The following is a 24,776-nucleotide window of genomic DNA, read 5'->3' as shown; positions in this document are numbered from 1 at the left end:
TGAATGTACTGGGTGGGGGCTTAGCCGGTTCAGTAATCTGTGTTGTGAAACTGGAATGTGTATTGGGGGCTTTATTCCGTAATTTGTGTTGTGAAACTGAAATGTGCATTGGGGGCTTAATTCAATACTTTGTGATGTGAAACTGATGTGTTGAAGTTGCAGCACTGAAACGGTAGTCCTACCCATCTCAGTGTAATTGTGCCATGTTTGGAAGAATGGGAAAACTTTAAATTTGTTTAAACCATTTTTGTTCTTTTGTTTGCTTGTTTTTGGATAACTAAAAACATTTGATGCGAAATAAGAAGAAAAGTTTGCGTTTTCCTGAAAAAAATCGGTACAAAGACATTTCTCACTTCCGACTTACAGTTCCGGACAACACAGGGGGCATGCTTCCATGTTCATTTGGAAAACAGACGACTTACAACTTTGATCAGTTGGTAATCGTAACCGTTTGTAGATATGCTTTAGGTTTAGAAGGCGATTGTGACTACCAGCTGTGACTATTTTGTTATATTCTGGAAAAATAGCGAAAACGTCCTCTTTTTTGTTTGGTCTGACTGATTTTTAGTCAGTGATAGAATAGTCAGGTATTGACTGTGATCACTTTACGGAAGGAAGGAAGGCTCACTTGTGGAAGCAAAGTGTCTCTTAAAACCCGGTGTTCGGTTGTGTGTGTGTCTGTCTGTCTGTGTATGTGTTCGTGGTAAACTCTAGATTATCAGATTCATTTTATCCGGGAATACTTTGTCTGCCAACCAAAGTTGGGTTAAACATAGTGGGGAAAAATCTTCACAGTGTCACTGTCAGTCATACCAGTCTTGAGACGTTACGCGCTGGATGCAACACACGTAAACAAACCCTCGTGACGCGGAGCGAAACCATGATCATCTCCACAAGGATACTGAGCGATGCCATATATTTGTTGCATTATCAGCTGTACAGTGCTAAACGGGACCTACTGGGTATCGATTTTATCGAACTCCCAAAGTTAACATTACTGCAGAGAAGTAGACTGAAGTCACAAAACAAATAAGAAGGCAGGCGTGTATCCCAGCTACCTGGCGCACCAGTGACTTTGGCAAATACCAGTGAGCATGTGCATGTTTGTTCAAGACATTTCTGTGGAGGTAAGAAGTAAAGAACACTATTTTGTTATGTAAGAAATAAAGGGAAAATTTCTCAAGTGTTCTCTGGAAATCAGCTAGTTTTCATAACATGTGTTCAAGTTATGGCTTACAGTTACACAAATTTCTCTGTGACTTCTTACTCCTCTTCAGTTGAAGGCCCACAGTCAGTTACCTTAGCATACAGTTTCCCTACAGGAAAAGGCTTAAGAATTTAAATTTCTCCAAGAATGACTAATTTTAATTGTCTGTCACTGTGTCTGTTAGATTTTTCAATCTTGCTCAGTGAGGAAACTTGGAACACTCTGCTTAACAACTGTTTCAAAGAGAAACACAGAAAACTAAGCCAAGACATGTGTCTTCAGAATGTATTTAAGGTGAATATCAAACTGGATGCACACACACACACACACACACACACACACACACACACACACACACACACACACAGAGACCAGCTCTCTCTATTTCTCTCTCTCTCTCTTTTTTTCTCTATCTCACACACACACTCACTCACACACACACACACACTCACACACACACACACACACACACACACACACACACACACACACACACACACACACACCAGCTCACACACTAACACAAGACATACTGACACAGCACACAGAATGAAACACGCACACACACACACACACACAGAGTCACATTCACAAACTCACACATGCATACACATAAGTACACTGACACACAACACATACACTGACAGTGCATACACAAACAGAATGCGCATGTGCACATACTTTTTTCCGTCTTTGTGAACAGACATAAAAATTAAAATGGAAGAGGAAGATAAAGAAGAACACACACAAACACACACACACACACACACACACACACACACACACACACACACAGTGACACACACACACACACACACACACACACACACACACACAGCAAGAGTGACACATGCAGACATGATCACTCTTAACTGGATCATATGGGTGGAGGCCATTCACAAAGCTAAGTTTATTAATGTATCCATGACATGCCTTAAGGTCAAGCTTGTTAACTTACTTCTTTTCCTTTGCCTTTTCATTTTACAATTTTGAATAGAGCACAAGATGTTAGAGCTAGTGGGATCGTGGAATCAACAAAAGCGCTGAACTAGAAACCCCACAGATGAGATACAGTCCTAAATTCGTGATGTCATCGCTTGTTCCCTATAGGTTAAAACTAGGTCTTCGGGATTAAGCTGTATTTCTGAATCATGGACGGTTTTTTTTTTTTTGAGGCTCCTGATCCAGAAAACCACAACTGGACTTTTGGTGTCATATACTGTACCATATCAAACTGATGCAAACTAGGCCTATCGGTTTGCTCTGCTTGTCCAAATTTCGTGCAGCTAACAGTGAAAAGACGACCCGTCTTGCCCGGTCCGCTCTTAGCCAATCAAATGCCTCTAAAAGCTACAAGTGTTGAATCATTCCTTTGGCCAAGGCTGTCTACGCCATCTTGTCAGGTTTACGCTCTGTCTCGTCTTACGCTTTTTTTTGCGATTATTAAGCATGTTCATTTGGCCTTATTTTCCTGCATGCAGCTTGATTTTATTGTATTCTTACCTTTTGTTTACCTTTTGTTTCATGATTGATGGAGTCTCCTGTCAGACCGACAGATGAGTAGGCAGGCAGGCTTATCTGTCAGTGTGTGTCCTCATATGGGAGAAGAGGCCTTCCCACAGGTGTTGCAAGGGAAAAGGTCTCCAGAAGTTGAGCCCTGCTTCCTTCGCTCACACTTCTCCTTAATGGCCAGCGTTCTCTTCTTTATGCCACTAGAGCACAGCATCCTCCAGCGCAAGCGGTCAAGGGCATCAGTTTCCCAGGAAGCGATGTCTCTGTCACAGGCTTTGAGGTTTGTCTTCAAGGTGTCCTTGAAGCGCTTGCAGGTTCTTCCAAGTTCATGGTGGCCTTCCTTCAGCTGGCCATACAAAAGCATCTTTGGGATCCTGCTGTCTGTCATGCTGACAATGTGTCCTGTCCAGCGTAGCTGGCACTGGATCAGCAGGCTTTCGATGCTGGGCAGGCCGCTCCTCTGTAGGACCTGGAGGTTGGAGACCCTGTCTTGCCACTTTATGCCGAGGATCTTTTGTAGGCATCTCTGATGAAACTGCTCAAGTTATTGAATGTGACGGCAATACGTCGTCCATGTTTCACAGCAGTACAACAAGGTGGTCAGCACAACAGCTCTGTAAGTTTTGATTTTGGTGCTGAGCCTGATGCCTTTGTTGTTCCACAGCCTGTTGTTGAGTCTGCCAAAGGCGGAGCTGGCCTTGGTGATGTGCAGCGTCACTTTTGCATAAAGGACTCCATTGCTGCATAGGGTGCTGCCCAGTTAGCAAAACTTGTTGACTGACTTGATCTCTGTGTCATTGATCTTGATTGCAGGTTGGGGGGAGGCACTGGTGTTCTGTGAGCTAGGGCTGCAATTGCCTCGTCAGATACGGATGAGTCCCTGTTGAGGAGGGTTTTGAAGTGCTCTGCCCAGTGGGCAAGGATGCCTTTTTTGTCTGTTAGGAGGGTGGTCTGGTCCAAGGCTCGGACAGGGGTTGATCCTGTCATGATTAATTAATGATCAAATACATTAACTGATTTTTACCTTAAGTTGTGAACTTATGGGGACATATCCCACTTTCAGACTAACATTTTTTTCCCAGTTGATACTGATCATAAAATTTTAAAGATATATCTTATTGTTTGTTTTTTTCCAATTGATACTGATCATAACATTTTAAAGATATATCTTATTGGGGGATTATCCACTTGATACTGTTCATGTTATTGTAAGCATATATATATCTCTTATTGGAGAAGAATCCCCTGTCAGTCAAGTGTTTCGGCCCTTAACTCCTTACACTCTAAGGGGGCCGGGCCTTGTATTGCCGCCTTTTTTTTTTTTTTTCCCTGGTCCTCAGCAGGTTCGAATTCGTGCCTCCAGGGTGGTTGCCACTTAGAACTGAGTCACCTTTTCTGGCAGATGTTTTAACCACTGAGCTATCGTTTGCCTAGTTTGAGTAGGGAAATTTAATCCTTATTAAGTTTACTTTCATTCTTCCTCAACCAGATCCAGCTGGAACTCTTTTCTGCTGCTTCTGCCATTGCCTTGAGAGCCCATGTCCTCTCTCTGCCAGAAATCGACAGCTGTTTCATGAGGCTGTAGGCAGATGCACCCACAAACCCTCTTGCACCAATCTCTATGGTGAGGACTTTGGCTTGGAAGTCAGATTCTCTCAGGCTGCTGGCTAGACTAGCATACTTCTTGGTCTTGTAGATGTGGGCTTCCTCCATTCTACTTTCGTATGGCATAGTGAGCTCAATCAGAATTGCTTGTTTCGTTGCCGTGGAGTGGAGTACTATGTCAAGTCTCATGCCACTCTTGCTGATGATTTCAGGTGTGTCTTCCCCTCTGGTAGGTCCGCTGTGCATTCCCAATCTTCGGCATCATCAAGCAGCCCACGTTTCCATGCTTTGGAAACTTTGGGTGGTGTTCCTGGCCAGACTTATTGCCTTCTGCCAAGTGGAACTCTACTGGAACTTTTGGTGGGGTTGGTGCTCCTTGGACAGTGCTCACCACATGTGCAATTTCTTTTAGCACTTGGTTATGTCTCTATGTGTACCGTCCTTGGCTCAACGCTGCTTTGCATGAGCTGAGGACATGTTCCACTGTTTGTTTGCCATGGCAGAGTGGGCACACAGGGCCATCTGCTTTCCCCCATTTCACCAAGTTTGTATTCAAGGGAAGAGGTCGTACACAGATTTTAGGGTGAAGCTGATCCTCAGAAGGGCCATGTTCCACATGTCGCTCCAGCTGAGGCTCCTTTGGAGTGCATTTTCCCATGTTGTCCACTGCCCCTGCTGGCCTTGCTGGACTACCTTCTGGACTCTTTTATCATCCTCTTACTTCTTGATCTCCTGTATGATCATGTCTCTTTTTGCTTTCCCCCTTGCCTTGGATCACCATTCCATCTTTGTCGATCCCAGGCCTTGTCTGTTGGTTTGGGTGTGTCCTATTATTTCCTTTGTCTTAAGGCTTTCTTTCGCTGCACTGACTGCCTCCCTGAACTTCCATTTTTTGCCAGTCTTCAGTTTGGATTGGTTGGATCTCACAATACTGTCACCTGAGTCTTCAAGCATGCTGAGAAGTCTTGCCTTCCCTACTTTGTATTCTTTGACAAGGGACTTCAGAGGTGGCCTCAGCCTTGCTTGGCGACAGTAGAGTGCCACGTCAGTGAGACCAGGTGGGACACCAAGTTATTTGCGTGTGTACTTGTTGATCTTTGCCTCAATTGACTCAACTGTGCTACAGCTGATACCATATATCAGGAGAGGCCACAGGAGCTTTGGTATCAGCATGGACTGTAGGCACCACACTTTGTATTTGCCAGGAAGGCCACACTGGTCTATGATATGCAGACCTCCTTCTGCTGTCTACTTGGTTTCCTTTCCTCTTTTTGTGTCTTTCAGGGACTCGTTCCACCATCTTCCAAGGCTCTTGACTGGTTCATCTGACACCATTGGAATGGCTTGGTTGGCTACAGTGAATGTGACCGTTTCAGCTACCTTTCCTTTACGCAGTGAGAGGCTCCATGATTTCTTTGGTTTGAAGTTCATCCTGGCTGAGGCAACTAGCTCATTCAGCAACTTCAATATTTCATGGGTGTCATCCTCTTTTGTTGAAAGGACTGTTGTGTCATCCATGAAGGCTTTCAAAGGAGGTATCTGGCATCCGTTACCAAGGTCGGCTCGATCTGTTCCCTTCATTGAGGCCTTCAAGATCACTTCCATTGCCAGCACGAACAAGATTGGAGAAATTGCACATCCCATGGCTATGCCCACTTCCAGATTGATTCAATCTGTTGTGTATTCATTGGTGGTGAACCGCATTGAGAATCCATGGAAGTACTTCTTCAGCATTTCCCTGATGTTGGTTGGTACATGGTGCATCTCGAGAGCCAGTTAGATCATCTCATGAGGAACTGACCCGTACGCATTTGCAGTTTCAGCCATACCACGTCAAGGTTCTTTTTCTCTGCCTTTGCTCTTTAGATTGCATCCCAAATCATTGTGGCATGTTCTACACAGCCAGGAACTCATGGGATCCGGATGCCACCTTTCTGGACTGACACATCCAGGTACTCATTTTCTATGAGGTATTTTGTCAGTCTTGCAGCCATGACAGAGAAGACTTTTCCTTCGAGATTCAGGAGCGATATTGGTCTGAACTGGCAGATGGTACTTGAATTCTGCTCTTTTGGGATGTACACACCATCAGCTATCATCCACTGGTTGCTGATCTTCAAGTTCCTCCATGCTGATCTTATCACTCTGTGGAGCCACTGAAGGACTTCAGGACATTTCTTGTACAGCAGGTACGGTATTCCGTTTGGCCCTGGTGATGATTTGGCCGTGGCTTTCTTGACCACTTTCTGTACTTCCTCAAGGGTTGGTGGTTTATCGCTGAACGTCTTCTCTGGTTTCCTGGGATGAACCGAACCTTTGAGATCTAGTGGTTTCTTGCTTTGCAGATTTGAATACGTTTTCCTGAGGTGCTGTTCAAGTGTTTCTTTGTCCACTGTGTGTGTCCCTGATTTGGGCTGCTCGAACAGTTTCCTGGCGAACTGAAAGGGGTCTCAGAAGAAGCAGTCTTGTGTGTTCTTCTTTTTGCTCCTTTTCCTCCTTGCTGATTCTGCTTTACTGAGGGCACTGTGCTTTGCTTTCAGGTCTTTCCAAAGTTTTTGTAGGCCCTACTTCTCAAATTTTGAAGCTGTCTTCATCATTTTCTTGTATTTGTTTGTATTTGTATTTCTTTTTATCACAACAGATTTCTCTGTATGAAATTTGGGCTGCTCTCCCCAGGGAGAGCGTGTCGCTATACTACAGCGCCACCCATTTTTTTTTTGTATTTTTTGCTGTGTGCAGTTTTATTTGTTTTTCCAATTGAAGTTGATTTTTCTACAGAATTTTGCCAGGGACAATCCTTTTGTTGTCATGTTGTCCATTTCTTGTTGTCGCCTGGATTTTTGAGGAGGTGTTCTTGTCTTTGGTTCTTTCACTCCATAGGCTTTTTCGACAGGTTGCGTACACAATATCTCTGTAGGTGGCTAACTTGTGTTCCAGGGTGCTCTTTCCTATCAACACATCAAGTTTTCGAACTATTTTCTGGTCCAACTTTTCCCATTCCATTTCTGCACTTGCAGGTGGCAAGTTTAGTTTCTGGTGTTTGGCTTCAAGATTTTGTACGATTAATTCGTCTGAATTATCAGTGTGGATGTCCTTGGCACTGTGGTTTGAATCCTGGCCTTGGTTTTCCGACGTCTTATCTGCTGGTGCAGTGTGCTGCTGAGCATTTGTCAGATTCTTCATACAACCCTTTTTGGTCCTGTGGATCTTCATGCCATGCTCAGTGGAGAATTTCCGCCCACAGACACATGGGAATTCCATCAGTCCTGAAATCATGCTCCGTTTACCGTTTCTAGTCATGATTCTGTTGGCGCTGATGGATTCATCATTCTCTCCCCATTTCAGTGAATCCTGGGAGCATCTTTTCTTTGAACAATTTGTAGCAATTGATTAAGGGTAAGGTGGGCTGCCAACCCACGGAACCTGAGAGTCTAGTCTTTCCCAGTGTCACTCGGTCTTTCCTGAATGTCATTCAGACTGTTCCTGAAAGTCAGTGGCTTACCCGTGTCTCAGTGATAAGAAACTCTAGGGAGAGCTTGACAGTAAAAGGTTCTCAGAGAAGAAGCCCCCCTCAGTCAAGTGTTTCGGCCCTAAACTCCTTACACTCTAAGGGGGCCGGGCCACACCCAGGTCATGACTCCTGTATGCCAGATCATCTTTAGATTCATGGCGGCTACTCCTTCCTCATGTTAAAACCCAATCCTTCGGTGATTCTTCCTTTTCTCATTCAGCTCCATCTGTATGAAACAGTTTACCACACGATCTTTGCCACTCTTCCTCATTTCAGTGTGTGTGTGTGTGTGTGTGTGTGTGTGTGTGTGTGTGTGTGTGTGTGTGTGTGTGTGCAAGAGACCAAGAAATGTTTTTGTGCATCAAATCTTTTTTGTTGTTGCCAAGTTATTGCGCGTGCATGTGTTATGTTTTATGTTTGTTTATTGTAAAGCGTTTTATGTTTATTGTAAAGCGTTTTATGTTTATTGTAAAGCGCTTTATGTTGTAAAGCGCTTTATGTTTATTGTAAAGCACTTTATGTTTATTGTAAAGCACTTTATGTTTATTGTAAAGCGCTTTGAGCTCCCTTTCAGAAAGGAAAGCACTCAACAAGTATCCATTATTATTATTATTAGTTTTTTTTCCATTTGGTACTGTTCATATTGTTGTAAATGTGTCTTATTGTTGTTTTTTTCCAGTTGATACTGATCGTAACATTGTAAACATAAATATATTTTATTGTTGTTGTTTTTTTCCAGTTGATACTGATGATAACATTGTAAACATATATATCTTATTGTTTTTTTTCCTAATTGATACTGCTCTTAACATTGTAAATATATCTCTTTTTTTTTCCAATTGATACTGATCATAACAATTAACATTGTAAACATATATTTTATTGTGCTTTTTTTTCCAAGTGGTACTGATCATAACATTGTAAACATATATCTTATTACTTATTTCCAATTGATACTGATAACATTGTAAACATATCTTCTTTTTTTCAAATTGATAATGATGATAACATTGTTAACATATCTTATTGTATTGATATTGATGATAACATTGTTAACATATATCTTATTGTTAATGTGTTCTCACAGCTGCAGAAGATGGGAGACTCTTCAAAGAGCACTTTCCTGCGACAGGTTGACAAATCACCTGCACCATATTGCTACCTCAGAGCAACCCTGTGAGCATAGAAAGCTTCTGGACAAAGTAGAAATGAATCCAGTCCATGTGTTGTGGGGCAGTGTTTTGTATCCATGGTCACCAGATAGATAACATCATAGCATATATCATATCATATATCATGTCATATCATATCATATCATATCATGTCATATCATATCATATCATATCATATCATATCATATCATATCATATCATATCATATATGATATCATATCATATATCATGTCATATCATATCATATCATATCATGTCATATCATATCATATCATATCATATATAGTATAATGTATTGTATTATATATCATATTATATTGTATGATATGATATTATATAACTGTTATCTATTCTATCTATTTATTTATTTACATATATTATATCGTATGGTATGATATGATATGATATGATATAACTATTATCTATTCTATCTATTTATTTATTTACTTACATTATATCATATCATATTATCATATCATATCATAAACCTAGAGAAAGATAGACATAGATATATATATCTATATATATAATGTATTGTGGGTCAGTTTTTGTAATGATGTGCACCATGGATATGTAATGATATGACGTGTGGCAATTTTTGTCATGGTCACCATTGACACCATAGATATATGTATAAAATGATGGCGGCTGAGCTGATATTCGGTTTGTTGCAAGTGTGAGGTAATGCAAGTTCTGGTCATGCTATTGTCAGTAATGGCAGCGATGACAGTATAGTAGTGATGACAGTAATGGCTGTGATGATGGTGGTGACTGTAATGACTAATGGCAGTGATGATGGTGGTGACTGTAATGGCTAGTGGCAATGATTATGGTGGTGACTGTAATGACTAATGGCAGTGATGATGGTGGTGACTGTAATGACTAGTGGCAGTGATTACAGTATGACAGTAATGGCAGTGATGATGGTGGTGACTGTAATGACTAATGGCAGTGATGACAGTATGACAGTGATGATGGTGGTGACTGTAATGACTAATGGCAGTGATTATGTTGGTGACTGTAATGACTAGTGGCAGTGATTACAGTATGACAGTAATGGCAGTGATGATGGTGGTGACTGTAATGACTAGTGGCAGTGATTACAGTATGACAGTAATGGCGTTGATGATGGTGGTGACTGTAATGACTAATGGCAGTGATTATGGTGGTGACTGAAATGACTAGTGGCAGTGATTACAGTATGACAGTAATGGCAGTGATGATGGTGGTGACTGTAATGACTAGTGGCAGTGATGACAGTATGACAGTGATGATGGTGGTGACTGTAAAGACTAATGGCAGTGATGACAATATGACAGTGATGATGGTGGTGACTGTAATGAATAGTGGCAGTGATGACAGTGTGACAGTAATGGCAGTGATGATGGTGGTGACTGTAATGACTAATGGCAGTGATGACAGTAATGACAGTGATGATGGTGGTGACTGTAATGAATAGTGGCAGTGATGACAGTATGACAGTGATGATGGTGGTGACTGTAATGACTAGTGGCAGTGATGACAGTGTGACAGTAATGGCAGTGATGATGGTGGTGACTGTAATGACTAATGGCAGTGATGACAGTATGACAGTGATGATGGTGGTGACTGTAATGACTAATGGCAGTGATGACAGTATGACAGTGATGATGGTGGTGACTGTAATGACTAATTGCAGTGATGACAGTAATGACAGTGATGATGGTGGTGACTGTAATGACTAGTGGCAGTGGTGACAGTAATGGCAGTGATGATGGTGGTGACTGTAATGACTAATGACAGTGATGACATTGATGATGGTGGTGACTGTAATGACTAATGGCAGTGATGACATTGATGATGGTGGTGACTGTAATGACTAATGGCAGTGATGACAGTAATGGCAATGATGATGGTGGTGACTGATGACTAATGGCTGTGATGACAATAATGACAGAGATGATGGTGGTGACTGATGCCTAATGGCTGTGATGACAATAATGGCAGAGATGATGGTGGTGACTGTAATGACTAATGGCAGTGATGACAGCAGTGGCAGTGATGATGGTGGTGACTAATGACAGTGATGATGGTGGTGACTGTAATGACTAATGACAGTGATGATGGTGGTTACTGTAATGACTAATGACAGTGATGATGGTGGTGACTGTAATGACTAATGGCAGTGATGAGAGTATGACAGTGATGATGGTGATGACTGTAATGACTAATGGCAGTGATGACAGTATGACAGTGATGACGGTGGTGACTGTAATGACTAATGGCAGTGATTATGTTGGTGACTGTAATGACTAGTGGCAGTGATTACAGTATGACAGTAATGGCAGTGATGATGGTGGTGACTGTAATGACTAGTGGCAGTGATTACAGTATGACAGTAATGGCGGTGATGATGGTGGTGACTGTAATGACTAATGGCAGTGATTATGGTGGTGACTGTAATGACTAGTGGCAGTGATTACAGTATGACAGTAATGGCAGTGATGATGGTGGTGACTGTAATGACTAGTGGCAGTGATGACAGTATGACAGTGATGATGGTGGTGACTGTAAAGACTAATGGCAGTGATGACAGTATGACAGTGATGATGGTGGTGAGTGTAATGACTAGTGGCAGTGATGACAGTGTGACAGTAATGGCAGTGATGATGGTGGTGACTGTAATGACTAACGGCAGTGATGACAGTATGACAGTGATGATGGTGGTGACTGTAATGACTAATGGCAGTGATGACAGTATGACAGTGATGATGGTGGTGACTGTAATGACTAATGGCAGTGATGACAGTAATGACAGTGATGATGGTGGTGACTGTAATGACTAGTGGCAGTGATGACAGTATGACAGTGATGATGGTGGTGACTGTAATGACTAATGGCAGTGATGACAGTAATGACAGTGATGATGGTGGTGACTGTAATGACTAGTGGCAGTGGTGACAGTAATGGCAGTGATGATGGTGGTGACTGTAATGGCTAATGACAGTGATGACATTGATGATGGTGGTGACTGTAATGACTAATGGCAGTGATGACAGTAATGGCAATGATGATGGTGGTCACTGATGACTAATGGCTGTGATGACAATAATGACAGAGATGATGGTGGTGACTGATGCCTAATGGCTGTGATGACAATAATGGCAGAGATGATGGTGGTGACTGTAATGACTAATGGCAGTGATGACAGCAGTGGCAGTGATGATGGTGGTGACTAATGACAGTGATGATGGTGGTGACTGTAATGACTAATGACAGTGATGATGGTGGTTACTGTAATGACTAATGACAGTGATGATGGTGGTGACTGTAATGACTAATGGCAGTGATGACAGTGATGATGGTGATGACTGTAATGACTAATGACAGTGATGACAGTATGACAGTGATGATGGTGGTGACTGTAATGACTAATGACAGTGATGATGGTGGTGACTGTAATGGCTAATGGTAGTGATGATGGTGGTGACTGTAATGACTAATGACAGTGATGGTGGTGGTGACTGTCATGACTAATGAAAGTGATGATGGTGGTGACTGTAATGACTAATGACAGTGATGATGGTGGTGACTGTAATGACTAATGACAGTGATGATGGTGGTGACTGTAATGACTAATGACAGTGATGATGGTGGTGACTGTAATGACTAATGAAAGTGATGACGGTGGTGACTCTAATGACTAATGAAAGTGATGACGGTGGTGACTGTAATGACTAATGGTAGTGATGACAGTAATGGAAGTGATGATGGTGGTGACTGTAATGACTAATGGCAGTGATGACAGTATGACATTGATGATGGTGGTGACTGTAATGACTAATGGCAGTGATGACAATGATGATGGTGGTGACTGTAATGACTATTTATTTATTTATTCAGACTTCTTGCTATAGCGCATATTCTTGAAGCTCTATGCGCTTTACAATAGCACTAAAAACATTCACTCAAACATCCCCACACAAACATATGCATATAATTTGAAATATAGGCGAGAGAGAACAATTAAAATAGGTCATGTCAGTTGATTAAATCAAGAAATGCAACAGGTATTTAAAAAAAAGAAAAAAAAAAGAAAAAAGAAATTGAAAGAACACAAGCACGTATACGCATGCATATATACGTAGACACATACATACATACATACATACCTACATACAAACACACAAAACACACAGCGTGCGCACACACACAACACACACATACACGCACACACGCGCGCGCGGCACGCACTCACACATGCACCAACGAACACAAGCCGCATACCCAAACACATTACTCACACACTCACTCAGTGACAAACACACATACACGCACCTACAGGCACAATACACACACGAACACAGATCAACAATCGAATAATGCAAACTACTGCGACATTACATATATATATATACACACACATACATACATATACACACACATATATATAATAAAATAAAATAAAAGTTCCTGCTAAGCATTTCCCTGAAGAAACACCCCGCATTACACACACAGATCAAAACTAGAAAGATGAAACAAATGTTCACACACACACACACACACACACACACGAATGACAAACAATTGAAACACACAGGCTACAACATCACATGATAAAGCAATATTCATCAAACATTTCAAGTAAAAACGTATGTGCATCATTACATTTAAAAAATTAAACCTGAAAATGTAAAAATGTACGTATTGTTAAAAAACGACAACAAACAAACAAAAACAAAACAAAACAAAAAAACAAAAACAAAAAACACCTCCACCACGTCCACATACACTAGCACACACACACACACACACACACACACACACACACACACACACACACAAAACTCATCAACAACAACAAAAGCACAACAGATGGACAACTGAGTAAACAAACTACAACATTACTTCATAAAACAGTTCGTGTTAAAATCTCTCACATACATATTTATACATTAAAAAAAACACACAAAAAAACCACAACAACACACACACACGCGCGCACGCACACACACACACACACACACACACACACACACACACACGTACCAACTCACCCACCCGCACACCCGCACACCCGCAACACACAGACACAAGCTCGCGCGTGTGGACGTGCAAACACCCAACACCACCTCTCCCCCCTCTTCCCCCTCCGCCCCCCACCCCCACCCCCCCCCCACCCCAACCCTCCCCCCCCCACACAACACAACACAACCACACACCTCTATTTCATTTCAATTTCATACAACATTGTATGACTGTCTGAACAGGTGTGTCTTCAGGGCAGTTTTAAACTGTGAGGGGGTTTCAGAATAACGAGTTGTGAGTAGAAGCTGGTTCCAAACAGTTGTCGCAAAGTGAGTAAAAGATCGCTTGCCATAAGTCTTTGTTTTGATTCGAGGAACAGTAAAGGTTCTATTGTCTGAAGAAGAGCGGAGTTGTCTGGCAGGGGTATAGACATGAAGGAGATCAGAAAGATAGACAGGAAAGTAGGGATCAGTGAGAGAGTTGAAGCAAAGAGTGGATGTTTTATGTTGTATTCTTGCAGAGATTGGGAGCCATTAGTCATTACAGTCACCACCATCATCACTGCCATTACTGTCATCACTGCCATTAGTCATTACAGTCACCACCATCATCACTTCCATTACTGTCATCACTGCCACTAGTCATTACAGTCACCACCATCATCACTGTCATACTGTCATCACAACCATTAGTCATTACAGTCACCACCATCATCACTGTTATACTGTCATCACTGCCATTAGACTAATGACAGTGATGATGGTGGTGACTGTAATGACTAATGGCAGTGATGACAGTAATGGCAGTGATGATGGTGGTGACTGTAATGACTAATGGCAGTGATGACAGTATAACAGTGATGATGGTGGTGACTGTAATGACTAATGGCAGTGATGACAGTATGACAGTGATGATGGTGGTGAGTGTAATGACTGGTGGCAGTGATGACAGTAATGGCAGTGATGATGGTGGTGACTGTAATGACTAATGACAGTAATGGCAGTGATAATGGTGGTGACTGTAATGACTAATGGCAGTGATGATAGTAATGGCAGTGATGATGGTGGTGACTGTAATGACTAATGGCAGTGATGACAGTAATGGCAGTGATGATGGTGGTGGCTGTAATGACTAATGGCAGTGATGACAGTAATGGCTGTGATGATGGTGGTGACTGTAATGACTAATGGCAGTGATGACAGTATAACAGTGATGATGGTGGTGACTGTAATGACTAATGGCAGTGATGACATTAATGGCAGTGATGATGGTGGTGACTGTAATGACTAATGGCAGTGATGACAGTAATGGCAGTGATGATGGTGGTGACTGTAATGGCTATTGGCAGTGATTACAGTAATGGCAGTGATGACCGTATGAAAGTATGACTAATGGCAGTGATGACAGTGATGACAGTGATGTCAGTGATGACAGTGTGCTTGTTGGATCAGCTGCCAGTGGTGTGAAGGAGCTAAAGACCTCCCCTGTCCCTCTTCCTCCACTCAAATATTTGAATTTCAGTGATCTTCTCCAGTGATGGCCTAGAGGTAACGCGTCCGCCTAAGAAGTGAGAGAATCTGAGCGCACTGGTTTGAATCCCGGCAGAGTGGCCAGTAGTTTCTGCCCCTCCACTAGACCTTGAGTGGTGGTCTGGAGCCAGTGGCATTGCTTGGTTCTAACTTTCTGACAGTTACACATGACTAAATGCCTACGTTGACCGAACTACGCCATGGGTCAGTTCCATACTACACACAGTTAGTAGCGGGTTACGACCATACTAGGCTCTTCTGTCCGAGCAATGGAACTGGCTCCTGGACACTAGTCATTTGAATGAGAAGGTCCCACATGCAGCATGCACTTTGTGATCATAAAAGAACCCATGACAACAAAAGGGATGTCCCTGGCAAAATTCTGTAGAAAAATCCACTTCGATAGGAAAACAAAAACCTGCATGCAGGAAAAAATACAAGAGAGGTAAGGCCTTCAAGACTCACTTGTGATACACTGAAAAAAAAAATCCAAGCTTTTTATGTATTGTGTATAATTTCAAAATGTAATGTTTAAGATGAGAAAGATCAGTTTAAAGCAAATTAACTCCCCTAGCATTAATTACAGAGTAATTTCCCTTCTTTACTATCTGCACCAAAACGTTTGCAAAATAAATGAAACTTCCATGCTTAGCAAAAGAAGTTCCTGTTTGAACAAAAAATGATAATAATGACTGCTCTTGTTGTTGGGTCAGAATATCAGATCAAAGTGCCAAGTTTTGAGAATACAAAAAATATAAATATAACAGTAAATGCAGTTTGCATATAATTAGGCTTCATTTTTTATTTTTTTGTGCACATCCCATAGGTGCAATATTGTTTTAAACAAGATGACTGGAAAGAACTGAATTTTTCCTATTTTTATGTCTAATTTGGTGTCAACTGACAAAGTATTTGCAGAGAAAATGTCAATGTTAAAGTTTACCACGGACACACAGACACAGACACACACACACACACACACACACACACACACACAGACAACCAAACACCGGGTTAAAACATAGACTCACTTTGTTTACACAAGTGAGTCAAAAAATGAGTGACACTCTCAGTGCAGTGACGTGCTCTCCCTGGAGAAAATAGCCTGAATTTCACACAGAGAAATTTGTTGTGACAAAAAAGAGTAATACAATAGAATACAATACAATACAATACACTAGTAGTAGTAGGCCTCCTTCGGTCATGGCTGACCATGGATAGAGTATATCCGACCTAATGTCTAATTAGGCTGTCTGCTTGGACCAAGCAGTGTAGCCTGTGGCTGTAGAGACCGATGCAAGAGAAACAGTCTCTGTTGCAGCGGTCACATGTGTAAGCTGATGCTGGTCTGTTGGCTGCCGTCCCTTTTCTGCGAGCTCGCTTTTCTGATGCAGCAGCTGAATTTGTCCTCACCAATCCGTAGCTGATTCTTGAGAGTGCTTCTCCATCTGTTGCAGTCATCTGCAAGGTCCTCCCAGGACTCAGTGTTGATCTCAAGCACCTTCATGTCACGTTTGCAAACATCTTTGTATCTCAGCTGTGGGCGGCCGATGTTTCTTTGCTCCGAGGCGAGCTCTCCATAAAGGATGTCTTTTTGGATGCGACCATCTTCCATGCGGCGAATGTGGCCCAGCCAGCGCAGCCGACGCTGTCTCAGCATGGTATACATGGTCGGGAGGCCAGCGCGAGTCAGGACTTCAGTGTTTGTCACCTTGTCTTGCCAGGAGATGCCAAGTATGCGCCGTAGGCTTCTCAGGTGGAAGGTATTGAGCCTTTTCTCCTGACGAGCATGTGTGGTCCACGCCTCACTGCCTTACAGCAAGGTGCTGAGGACGCAGGCGTTGTATACAGCCATCTTTGTCTTCATGGTCAGCTTGGGATTTGTCCACACTCTGTGTGAGGCGGGCTAGCGTTGTGGCTGCCTTCCTGATCCTTGTCGATCTTGGTGTCAAGGGAGAGGTTGTCGGTGATGGTGGACCCAAGGTAAATGAATTGATGGATGGCTTCAAGCTTGTAGTAATTAAATTGATCAGTGGTGATGGCTGGTGGAGATGGCATGTCTTGGCCTAGGATGTTTGTCTTCTTGAGACTGATGGTCAGACCGAAATCTTTTCAGGCCTGGGAGAAGCGGTCCATTAGTGACTGCAAGTCCCGCTGGGTGTGGGCCACAACTGCGGCATCGTCAGCAAAGAGCATGTCTCTGATGAGGGCTTCGTGGACTTTTGTCCTTGCTCTGAGGCGGGCGAGATTGAAGAGCCTGCCATCTGATCTGGTCCGCAGGTAGATCCCTTCTTGTGCATGGCTGAACGCATGCCTCAGGAGAAGAACAAAGAAGATTCCAAATAGGGTGGGGGTGAGGACACAGCCTTGTTTGACACTGCTGCATACGTTGAAGGGCTTGGAGAGGTTACCATTTGCATTAAAATGCACCGTCCCTTTCATGTTGGAGTGGAAGGACTCAATCATGCTGTGCAGTTTGGGGGGGCAGCCGATCTTTCGAAGAGCCCTGAAAAGGCTGCCTCTGCTGACTAGGTCAAAGGCCTTGGTGAGGTCAATGAATGTGACATACAGAGGCATCCTCTGCTCTCTGCACTTCTCCTGGATTTGGCGAAGGGAGAAGATCATGTCTACCGTGGATCTCTCAGCTCGGAAACCGCACTGTGATTTCAGATAAACGCGTTCGGCCAGTTTCTGTAGACAAATTAGGAGGACCCGAGCGTAGACTTTGCCTACAATGCTGAGAAGCGAGATGCCTCTGTAGTTGTTGCAGTCGCTCCTTTCACCCTTGTTTTTGTAAAGGGTGATGATCTTGGCGTCCCTCATGTCCTGCGGTACAGCTCCCTCATTCCAGCACTGACAGAGGACTGTGTGCAGAGGATGCAGAAGAGTAGTCTTGAAGTGTTTAATGAGGTCTTGGGGAATTCCATCACTGCCAGGTGCCTTGCCTGATGTCAGGCTGTTAATGGCCTTGCTGAGTTCGTCCTCAGTTGGCTCTGCGTCAAGTTCTTCCATGACCGGCATGCACTTGATGGCATCGAGGGCTGAGTTGGACACCATGTTTTCTGTGGAGTAGAGGTCGGAGTAGTGTTTCGCCCATCTCTCCATCTGCTGGCTAGGATCGTTGATTACTTCCCCAGTGGAGGATTTGAGGGGGGGCAGTCTTACTCTGTGTTGGTCCCAGTGCCTTCTTGATGCCATCATACATCCCTTGGATGTTGCCTCTTTCAGCAGCATTCTGTATCTCTTCACTGAGCTCTGTCCAGTACTCATCTGCACATCGCCTGGCATTAAGCTGAACCTTACTCCTGGCGGCCCTGAGGATTTGCAGGTTCTTCTCACTGGGTGACCATTTGTACTCGGTGAGTGCAGTGCGCTTGGCCTCAATACTGGGAGTCATCTCTGATGATCTGGCCTCAAACCAGTCGTGGGACTTTGCAGTTTTCTTCCCAAAGGTGGCCATAGCAATGTGGTGCATGGTGTCTCGTAGCGTTTCCCATCTTTCTGTGGCAGTCTCTGAGCTGCAATGCACCAAATTCTCTCTCAAAGGCCTCTGTGAACTGTTCTACAAGGTCTGGCTGAGACATCTTGCTGACGTCAGTGCGAGAGTTCCCTTGTTTCTTTGAGCAGTGGAACTTCTTTGGTTGCAGTCTGATCTTGCAGCATACCAGAGAGTGGTCTGTGTCACAGTCTGCGCTGTGGTAAGAGCGAGTGTGGAGAAGGTTTTTGATGGCAGCTCGTCTTACTAGGATCAGATCCAGTTGGTGCCAGTGTTTTGAGGTGGGTGCCTCCAGGAGACTTTGTGTTGGGGCTTCGTCTTGAAGAAGGAGTTGGTGATGCACAGTTCATGGCAGGTACAAAATCCAAGTAGTCGTTGTCCATTCTCATTCATTTTCCCCACTCCAAAGGAACTGAGACAGGAGGGCCACGAATCGTTGTCTGCACCCACTCTGGCATTGAAGTCGCCCAGGAGAACAAGTTGTTCCATCCTGGGGATGTTCCTTATGGTGGATGCAAGATTTTCGTAGAACTCATCCTTGGTGTCTGGAGAGGCGGACAGGGTTGGAGTATATGCGCTGACGAGAGTGACATAGCTTTTGGAGGTGTTGAGGCAGAGAGTCAGGAGTTGTTCTGAACCACTGCTGCCTGGTTCGATCATGTTCATCAGGCTGTTCCTGACTGCAAAGCCTACTCCGTGCTCTCTTGGGGCATCAGAGCTCTTTCCTTGCCAGAAGAAGGTGTAGTCCCTCTCCTTTAGTGTTCCTGAGTCAACCAGCCGTATTTCCTGCAGACTGGCAATGTCCACATTTAGTCTCTTCGGTTCGCTGTTTATAACGGCCATCTTTCTGGCGTCACTGATGTCTTGCAGATGTTGGGAGAGCCCAGGCATCATTGTCCGGACATCCCAACAGGCCAGTTTCATTGTTGATTCGTTTCTTGAAGTTTTCTTTTTGCCTGGTGCGGAAATTAACGACCTGCTCGTCGGATATTCTCCTAATCTTCATACACCCATAGAAGATGGCAGGTCGTGGTGGGACAGCACCTAACTGGCTGGGGGCTGCCCAGCTTGGGCGGGCGGTAGATGTCCATTGGGACGCGAGTGTCAAAAGCAACCCCTGGCATCAGCTCTACGCCAATTGAGCGCAAACTTATAACCGGTAATTGTTGCTTCACGTGTTGTTCTGATGCTAGTGCTAGTAGCGAAGCTAGAGTGTCCTCTCCAGGTTGTAAGTGCAAGGTGTTTGTGGATGGACGGACGGATATAAGCCTGGGCAATGTAATATGAAAGACAGGCTGTTGCCCATGCAGCTTTTCCCCCCTCTCCACCTCGCTGACAGATCCAAAGGAACAGCAAGGCTGTTGCGTTTTGGTGCCAACGCGGCCGCAGGAGCTGCCAGAAAGTGACAAAGTTTGCAATCCAACCGCCTTAGGGGCCATGCACTGGATTTTCTGTCAGGGTTTACTCCCTTAGCTAGGTGGCTGCAGGTAGCTCTCCAGAGCTGGCGCCCTTTGATGGGTCATTTATTTCCACCAGGGTGTCTAGCCACCCTCCTCACCATCCTCCTGAGAGGACTGGTGGGGGTGCTGGTTTAGTCGCCAGCAAATCAGCCCTGTGACAGGTAGTACTGGGATCCAGGTTACCAGCAGCAGATATATCTATCTGACCAGACTGCAGTACAGTACAGTACAATACAATACAATACAATACAGTACACCTGTTTGTAGCAGATCTGTAATATCCCACCCTCTGGAGATATGTAGTTGATGTGTAGTATTCCCACCATCTGGAGATATGTAGTTGATGTGTAGTATTCCCACCCTCTGGAGATATGTAGCTGATGTGTAGTATTCCCACCCTCTGGAGATATGTAGCTGATGTGTAGTATTCCCACCCTCTGGAGATATGTAGCTGATGTGTAGTATTCCCACCCTCTGGAGATATGTAGCTGATGTGTTGTATTCCCACCCTCTGGAGATATGTAGCTGATGTGTAGTATTCCCACCCTCTGGAGATATGTAGCTGATGTGTTGTATTCCCACCCTCTGGAGATATGTAGCTGATGTGTAGTATCCCCACCCTCTGGAGATATGTAGCTGATGTGTAGTATCCCCACCCTCTGGAGATATGTAGCTGATGTGTAGTATCCCCACCCTCTGGAGATATGTAGCTGATGTGTAGTATCCCCACCCTCTGGAGATATGTAGCTGATGTGTAGTATCTCCACCCTCTGGAGATCTGTTTGTAGCTGTGTAGTATCCCCACCCTCTGGAGATATGTAGCTGATGTGTAGTATCTCCACCCTCTGGAGATCTGTTTGTAGCTGTGTAGTATCCCCACCCTCTGGAGATATGTAGCTGATGTGTAGTATCTCCACCCTCTGGAGATCTGTTTGTAGCTGTGTAGTATCCCCACCCTGTGGGGATGTGTAGCTGATGTGTAGTATCCTACCCTCTGGAGATGTGTCTGTAGCTGATGTGTAGTATCCTACCCTCTGGAGATGTGTCTGTAGCTGATGTGTAGTATCCCCACCCTCTGGAGATGTCTCTGTAGCTGATGTGTAGTATCCCACCCTCTGGAGATGTCTCTGTAGCTGATGTGTAGTATTCCCACTCTCTGGAGATGTGTCTGTAGCTGATGTGTAGTATTCCCACTCTCTGGAGATGTCTCTGTAGCTGATGTGTAGTATCCCACCCTCTGGAGATGTCTCTGTAGCTGATGTGTAGTATTCCCACTCTCTGGAGATGTGTCTGTAGTTGATGTGTAGTATCCTACCCTCTGGAGATGTGTCTGTAGCTGATGTGTAGTATCCCACCCTCTGGAGATGTGTCTGTAGCTGATGTGTAGTATCCTACCCTCTGGAGATGTGTCTGTAGCTGATGTGTAGTATCCTACCCTCTGGAGATGTGTCTGTAGCTGATGTGTAGTATCCTACCCTCTGGAGATGTGTCTGTAGCTGATGTGTAGTATCCCACCCTCTGGAGATCTGTAGTTGATGTGTAGTATTCCCACCCTCTGGAGATATGTCTGTAGCTGATGTGTAGTATCCCACCCTCTGGAGATATGTCTTTAGCTGATGTGTAGTATCCCCACCCTCTGGAGATATGTCTGTAGCTGATGTGTAGTATTCCCACTATCTGGAGATGTGTCTGTAGCTGATGTGTAGTATCCCACCCTCTGGAGATCTGTAGCTGATGTGTAGTATCCCACCCTCTGGAGATCTGTAGCTGATGTGTAGTATCCCCACCCTCTGGAGATCTGTAGCTGATGTGTAGTGTCCCACCCTCTGGAGATGTGTCTGTAGCTGATGTGTAGTATCCTACCCTCTGGAGATGTGTCTGTAGCTGATGTGTAGTATCCCACCCTCTGGAGATATGTCTGTAGCTGATGTGTAGTATCCCACCCTCTGGAGATGTGTCTGTAGCTGATGTGTAGTATCCCCACCTGTCTTTCTGCCAGGCTTCATTGTACACTGGTGCTTGATTCGTACTCCTGATGTTTATTCTTTTTGTCATCCTGAGCCTTCGTCTCTGTTTCTGGACCCTTTCTTTTAACATTGAAGTTGGGAAACATTGTTTGTCGCTAATGTGCCAAGAACATCAACATATGATCACGCACGAGCAAAGATGCTGCTCCATGAAGCAAGCTGCAGCAGATGACACTTTACATTTTGATCGACTGCTTTAGAGCTTGCTTTCTTGGTGTGTCTTTTGATTAGTTTTTTTTCACCTCGATCAACTTTTGAGTACCAACTGGGCACTCTAGTCCGAAAATCTGTGTGCCAACTCTTCGTAGCATTTGCACCCGGGCACCCAGCCCACCCTCTGGAGATATGTCCCAGACATTGTGTTGATATCTGTTTCTACCCAGACATTGTGTTGATATCTGTTTCTACCCAGACATTGTGTTGATATCTGTGTTTCTACCCAGACATTGTGTTGATATCTGTTTCTACCCAGACATTGTGTTGATATCTGTGTTTCTACCCAGACATTGTGTTGATATCTGTTTCTGCCCAGACATTGTGTTGATATCTGTTTCTACCCAGACATTGTGTTGATATCTGTTTCTGCCCAGACATTGTGTTGATATCTGTGTTTCTACTCAGACATTGTGTTGATATCTGTGTTTCTACCCAGACATTGTGTTGATATCTGTGTTTCTACCCAGACATTGTGTTGATATCTGTTTCTGCCCAGACATTGTGTTGATATCTGTTTCTGCCCAGACATTGTGTTGATATCTGTGTTTCTACCCAGACATTGTGTTGATATCTGTTTCTACCCAGACATTGTGTTGATATCTGTGTTTCTACCCAGACATTGTGTTGATATCTGTGTTTCTACCCAGACATTGTGTTGATATCTGTTTCTACCCAGACATTGTGTTGATATCTGTTTCTGCCCAGACATTGTGTTGATATCTGTTTCTACCCAGACATTGTGTTGATATCTGTGTTTCTACCCAGACATTGTGTTGATATCTGTTTCTGCCCAGACATTGTGTTGATATCTGTGTTTCTACTCAGACATTGTGTTGATATCTGTTTCTACCCAGACATTGTGTTGATATCTGTGTTTCTACCCAGACATTGTGTTGATATCTGTTTCTGCCCAGACATTGTGTTGATATCTGTGTTTCTACCCAGACATTGTGTTGATATCTGTTTCTGCCCAGACATTGTGTTGATATCTGTGTTTCTGCCCAGACATTGTGTTGATATCTGTGTTTCTACCCAGACATTGTGTTGATATCTGTTTCTGCCCAGACATTGTGTTGATATCTGTTTCTGCCCAGACATTGTGTTGGTATCTGTTTCTGCCCAGACATTGTGTTGATATCTGTTTCTGCCCAGACATTGTGTTGATATCTGTTTCTGCCCAGACATTGTGTTGATATCTGTGTTTCTACCCAGACATTGTGTTGATATCTGTTTCTGCCCAGACATTGTGTTGATATCTGTGTTTCTACCCAGACATTGTGTTGGTATCTGTTTCTACCCAGACATTGTGTTGATATCTGTTTCTGCCCAGACATTGTGTTGATATCTGTTTCTGCCCAGACATTGTGTTGATATCTGTTTCTGCCCAGACATTGTGTTGATATCTGTTTCTGCCCAGACATTGTGTTGATATCTGTTTCTACCCAGACATTGTGTTGATATCTGTGTTTCTACCCAGACATTGTGTTGGTATCTGTTTCTACCCAGACATTGTGTTGATATCTGTGTTTCTACCCAGACATTGTGTTGATATCTGTTTCTACCCAGACATTGTGTTGATATCTGTGTTTCTACCCAGACATTGTGTTGATATCTGTTTCTGCCCAGACATTGTGTTGATATCTGTGTTTCTACCCAGACATTGTGTTGATATCTGTTTCTACCCAGACATTGTGTTGATATCTGTGTTTCTACCCAGACATTGTGTTGATATCTGTTTCTGCCCAGACATTGTGTTGATATCTGTGTTTCTACCCAGACATTGTGTTGATATCTGTTTCTGCCCAGACATTGTGTTGATATCTGTGTTTCTGCCCAGACATTGTGTTGATATCTGTGTTTCTACCCAGACATTGTGTTGATATCTGTTTCTGCCCAGACATTGTGTTGATATCTGTTTCTGCCCAGACATTGTGTTGGTATCTGTTTCTGCCCAGACATTGTGTTGATATCTGTTTCTGCCCAGACATTGTGTTGATATCTGTTTCTGCCCAGACATTGTGTTGATATCTGTGT

The 24,776-nt window shown here is 43.7% G+C and overlaps 1 protein-coding gene across 3 annotated transcripts in view; it reads left to right on the top strand.

Moving 5' to 3' along the window:
* Positions 1 to 378: 378 nt before the first annotated feature.
* Positions 379 to 24,776, top strand: part of LOC143284444 (ribonuclease P protein subunit p14-like) — a 43,414-nt gene continuing 19,016 nt past the window's right edge. The window contains exons 1-3 of one of the 3 annotated variants that reach the window (XM_076591080.1): positions 379 to 437; positions 1,392 to 1,501; positions 8,923 to 9,011. In XM_076591080.1, coding sequence (XP_076447195.1) covers positions 1,478 to 1,501; positions 8,923 to 9,011 — 113 coding nt within the window. In that variant the 5' untranslated portion in view covers positions 379 to 437; positions 1,392 to 1,477. Of the gene's footprint in view, positions 1,128 to 1,391; positions 1,502 to 8,922; positions 9,012 to 24,776 lie in introns of all 3 variants that reach the window. The other 2 variants (XM_076591081.1, XM_076591079.1) reach the window with 2 other exon arrangements.

Source organism: Babylonia areolata, chromosome 8 (genome assembly GCF_041734735.1).
Source record: "Babylonia areolata isolate BAREFJ2019XMU chromosome 8, ASM4173473v1, whole genome shotgun sequence".
Classification (NCBI taxonomy): Eukaryota; Metazoa; Mollusca; class Gastropoda; order Neogastropoda; family Buccinidae; genus Babylonia; species Babylonia areolata.
This window is presented reverse-complemented; position numbering and strand designations above follow the sequence as displayed.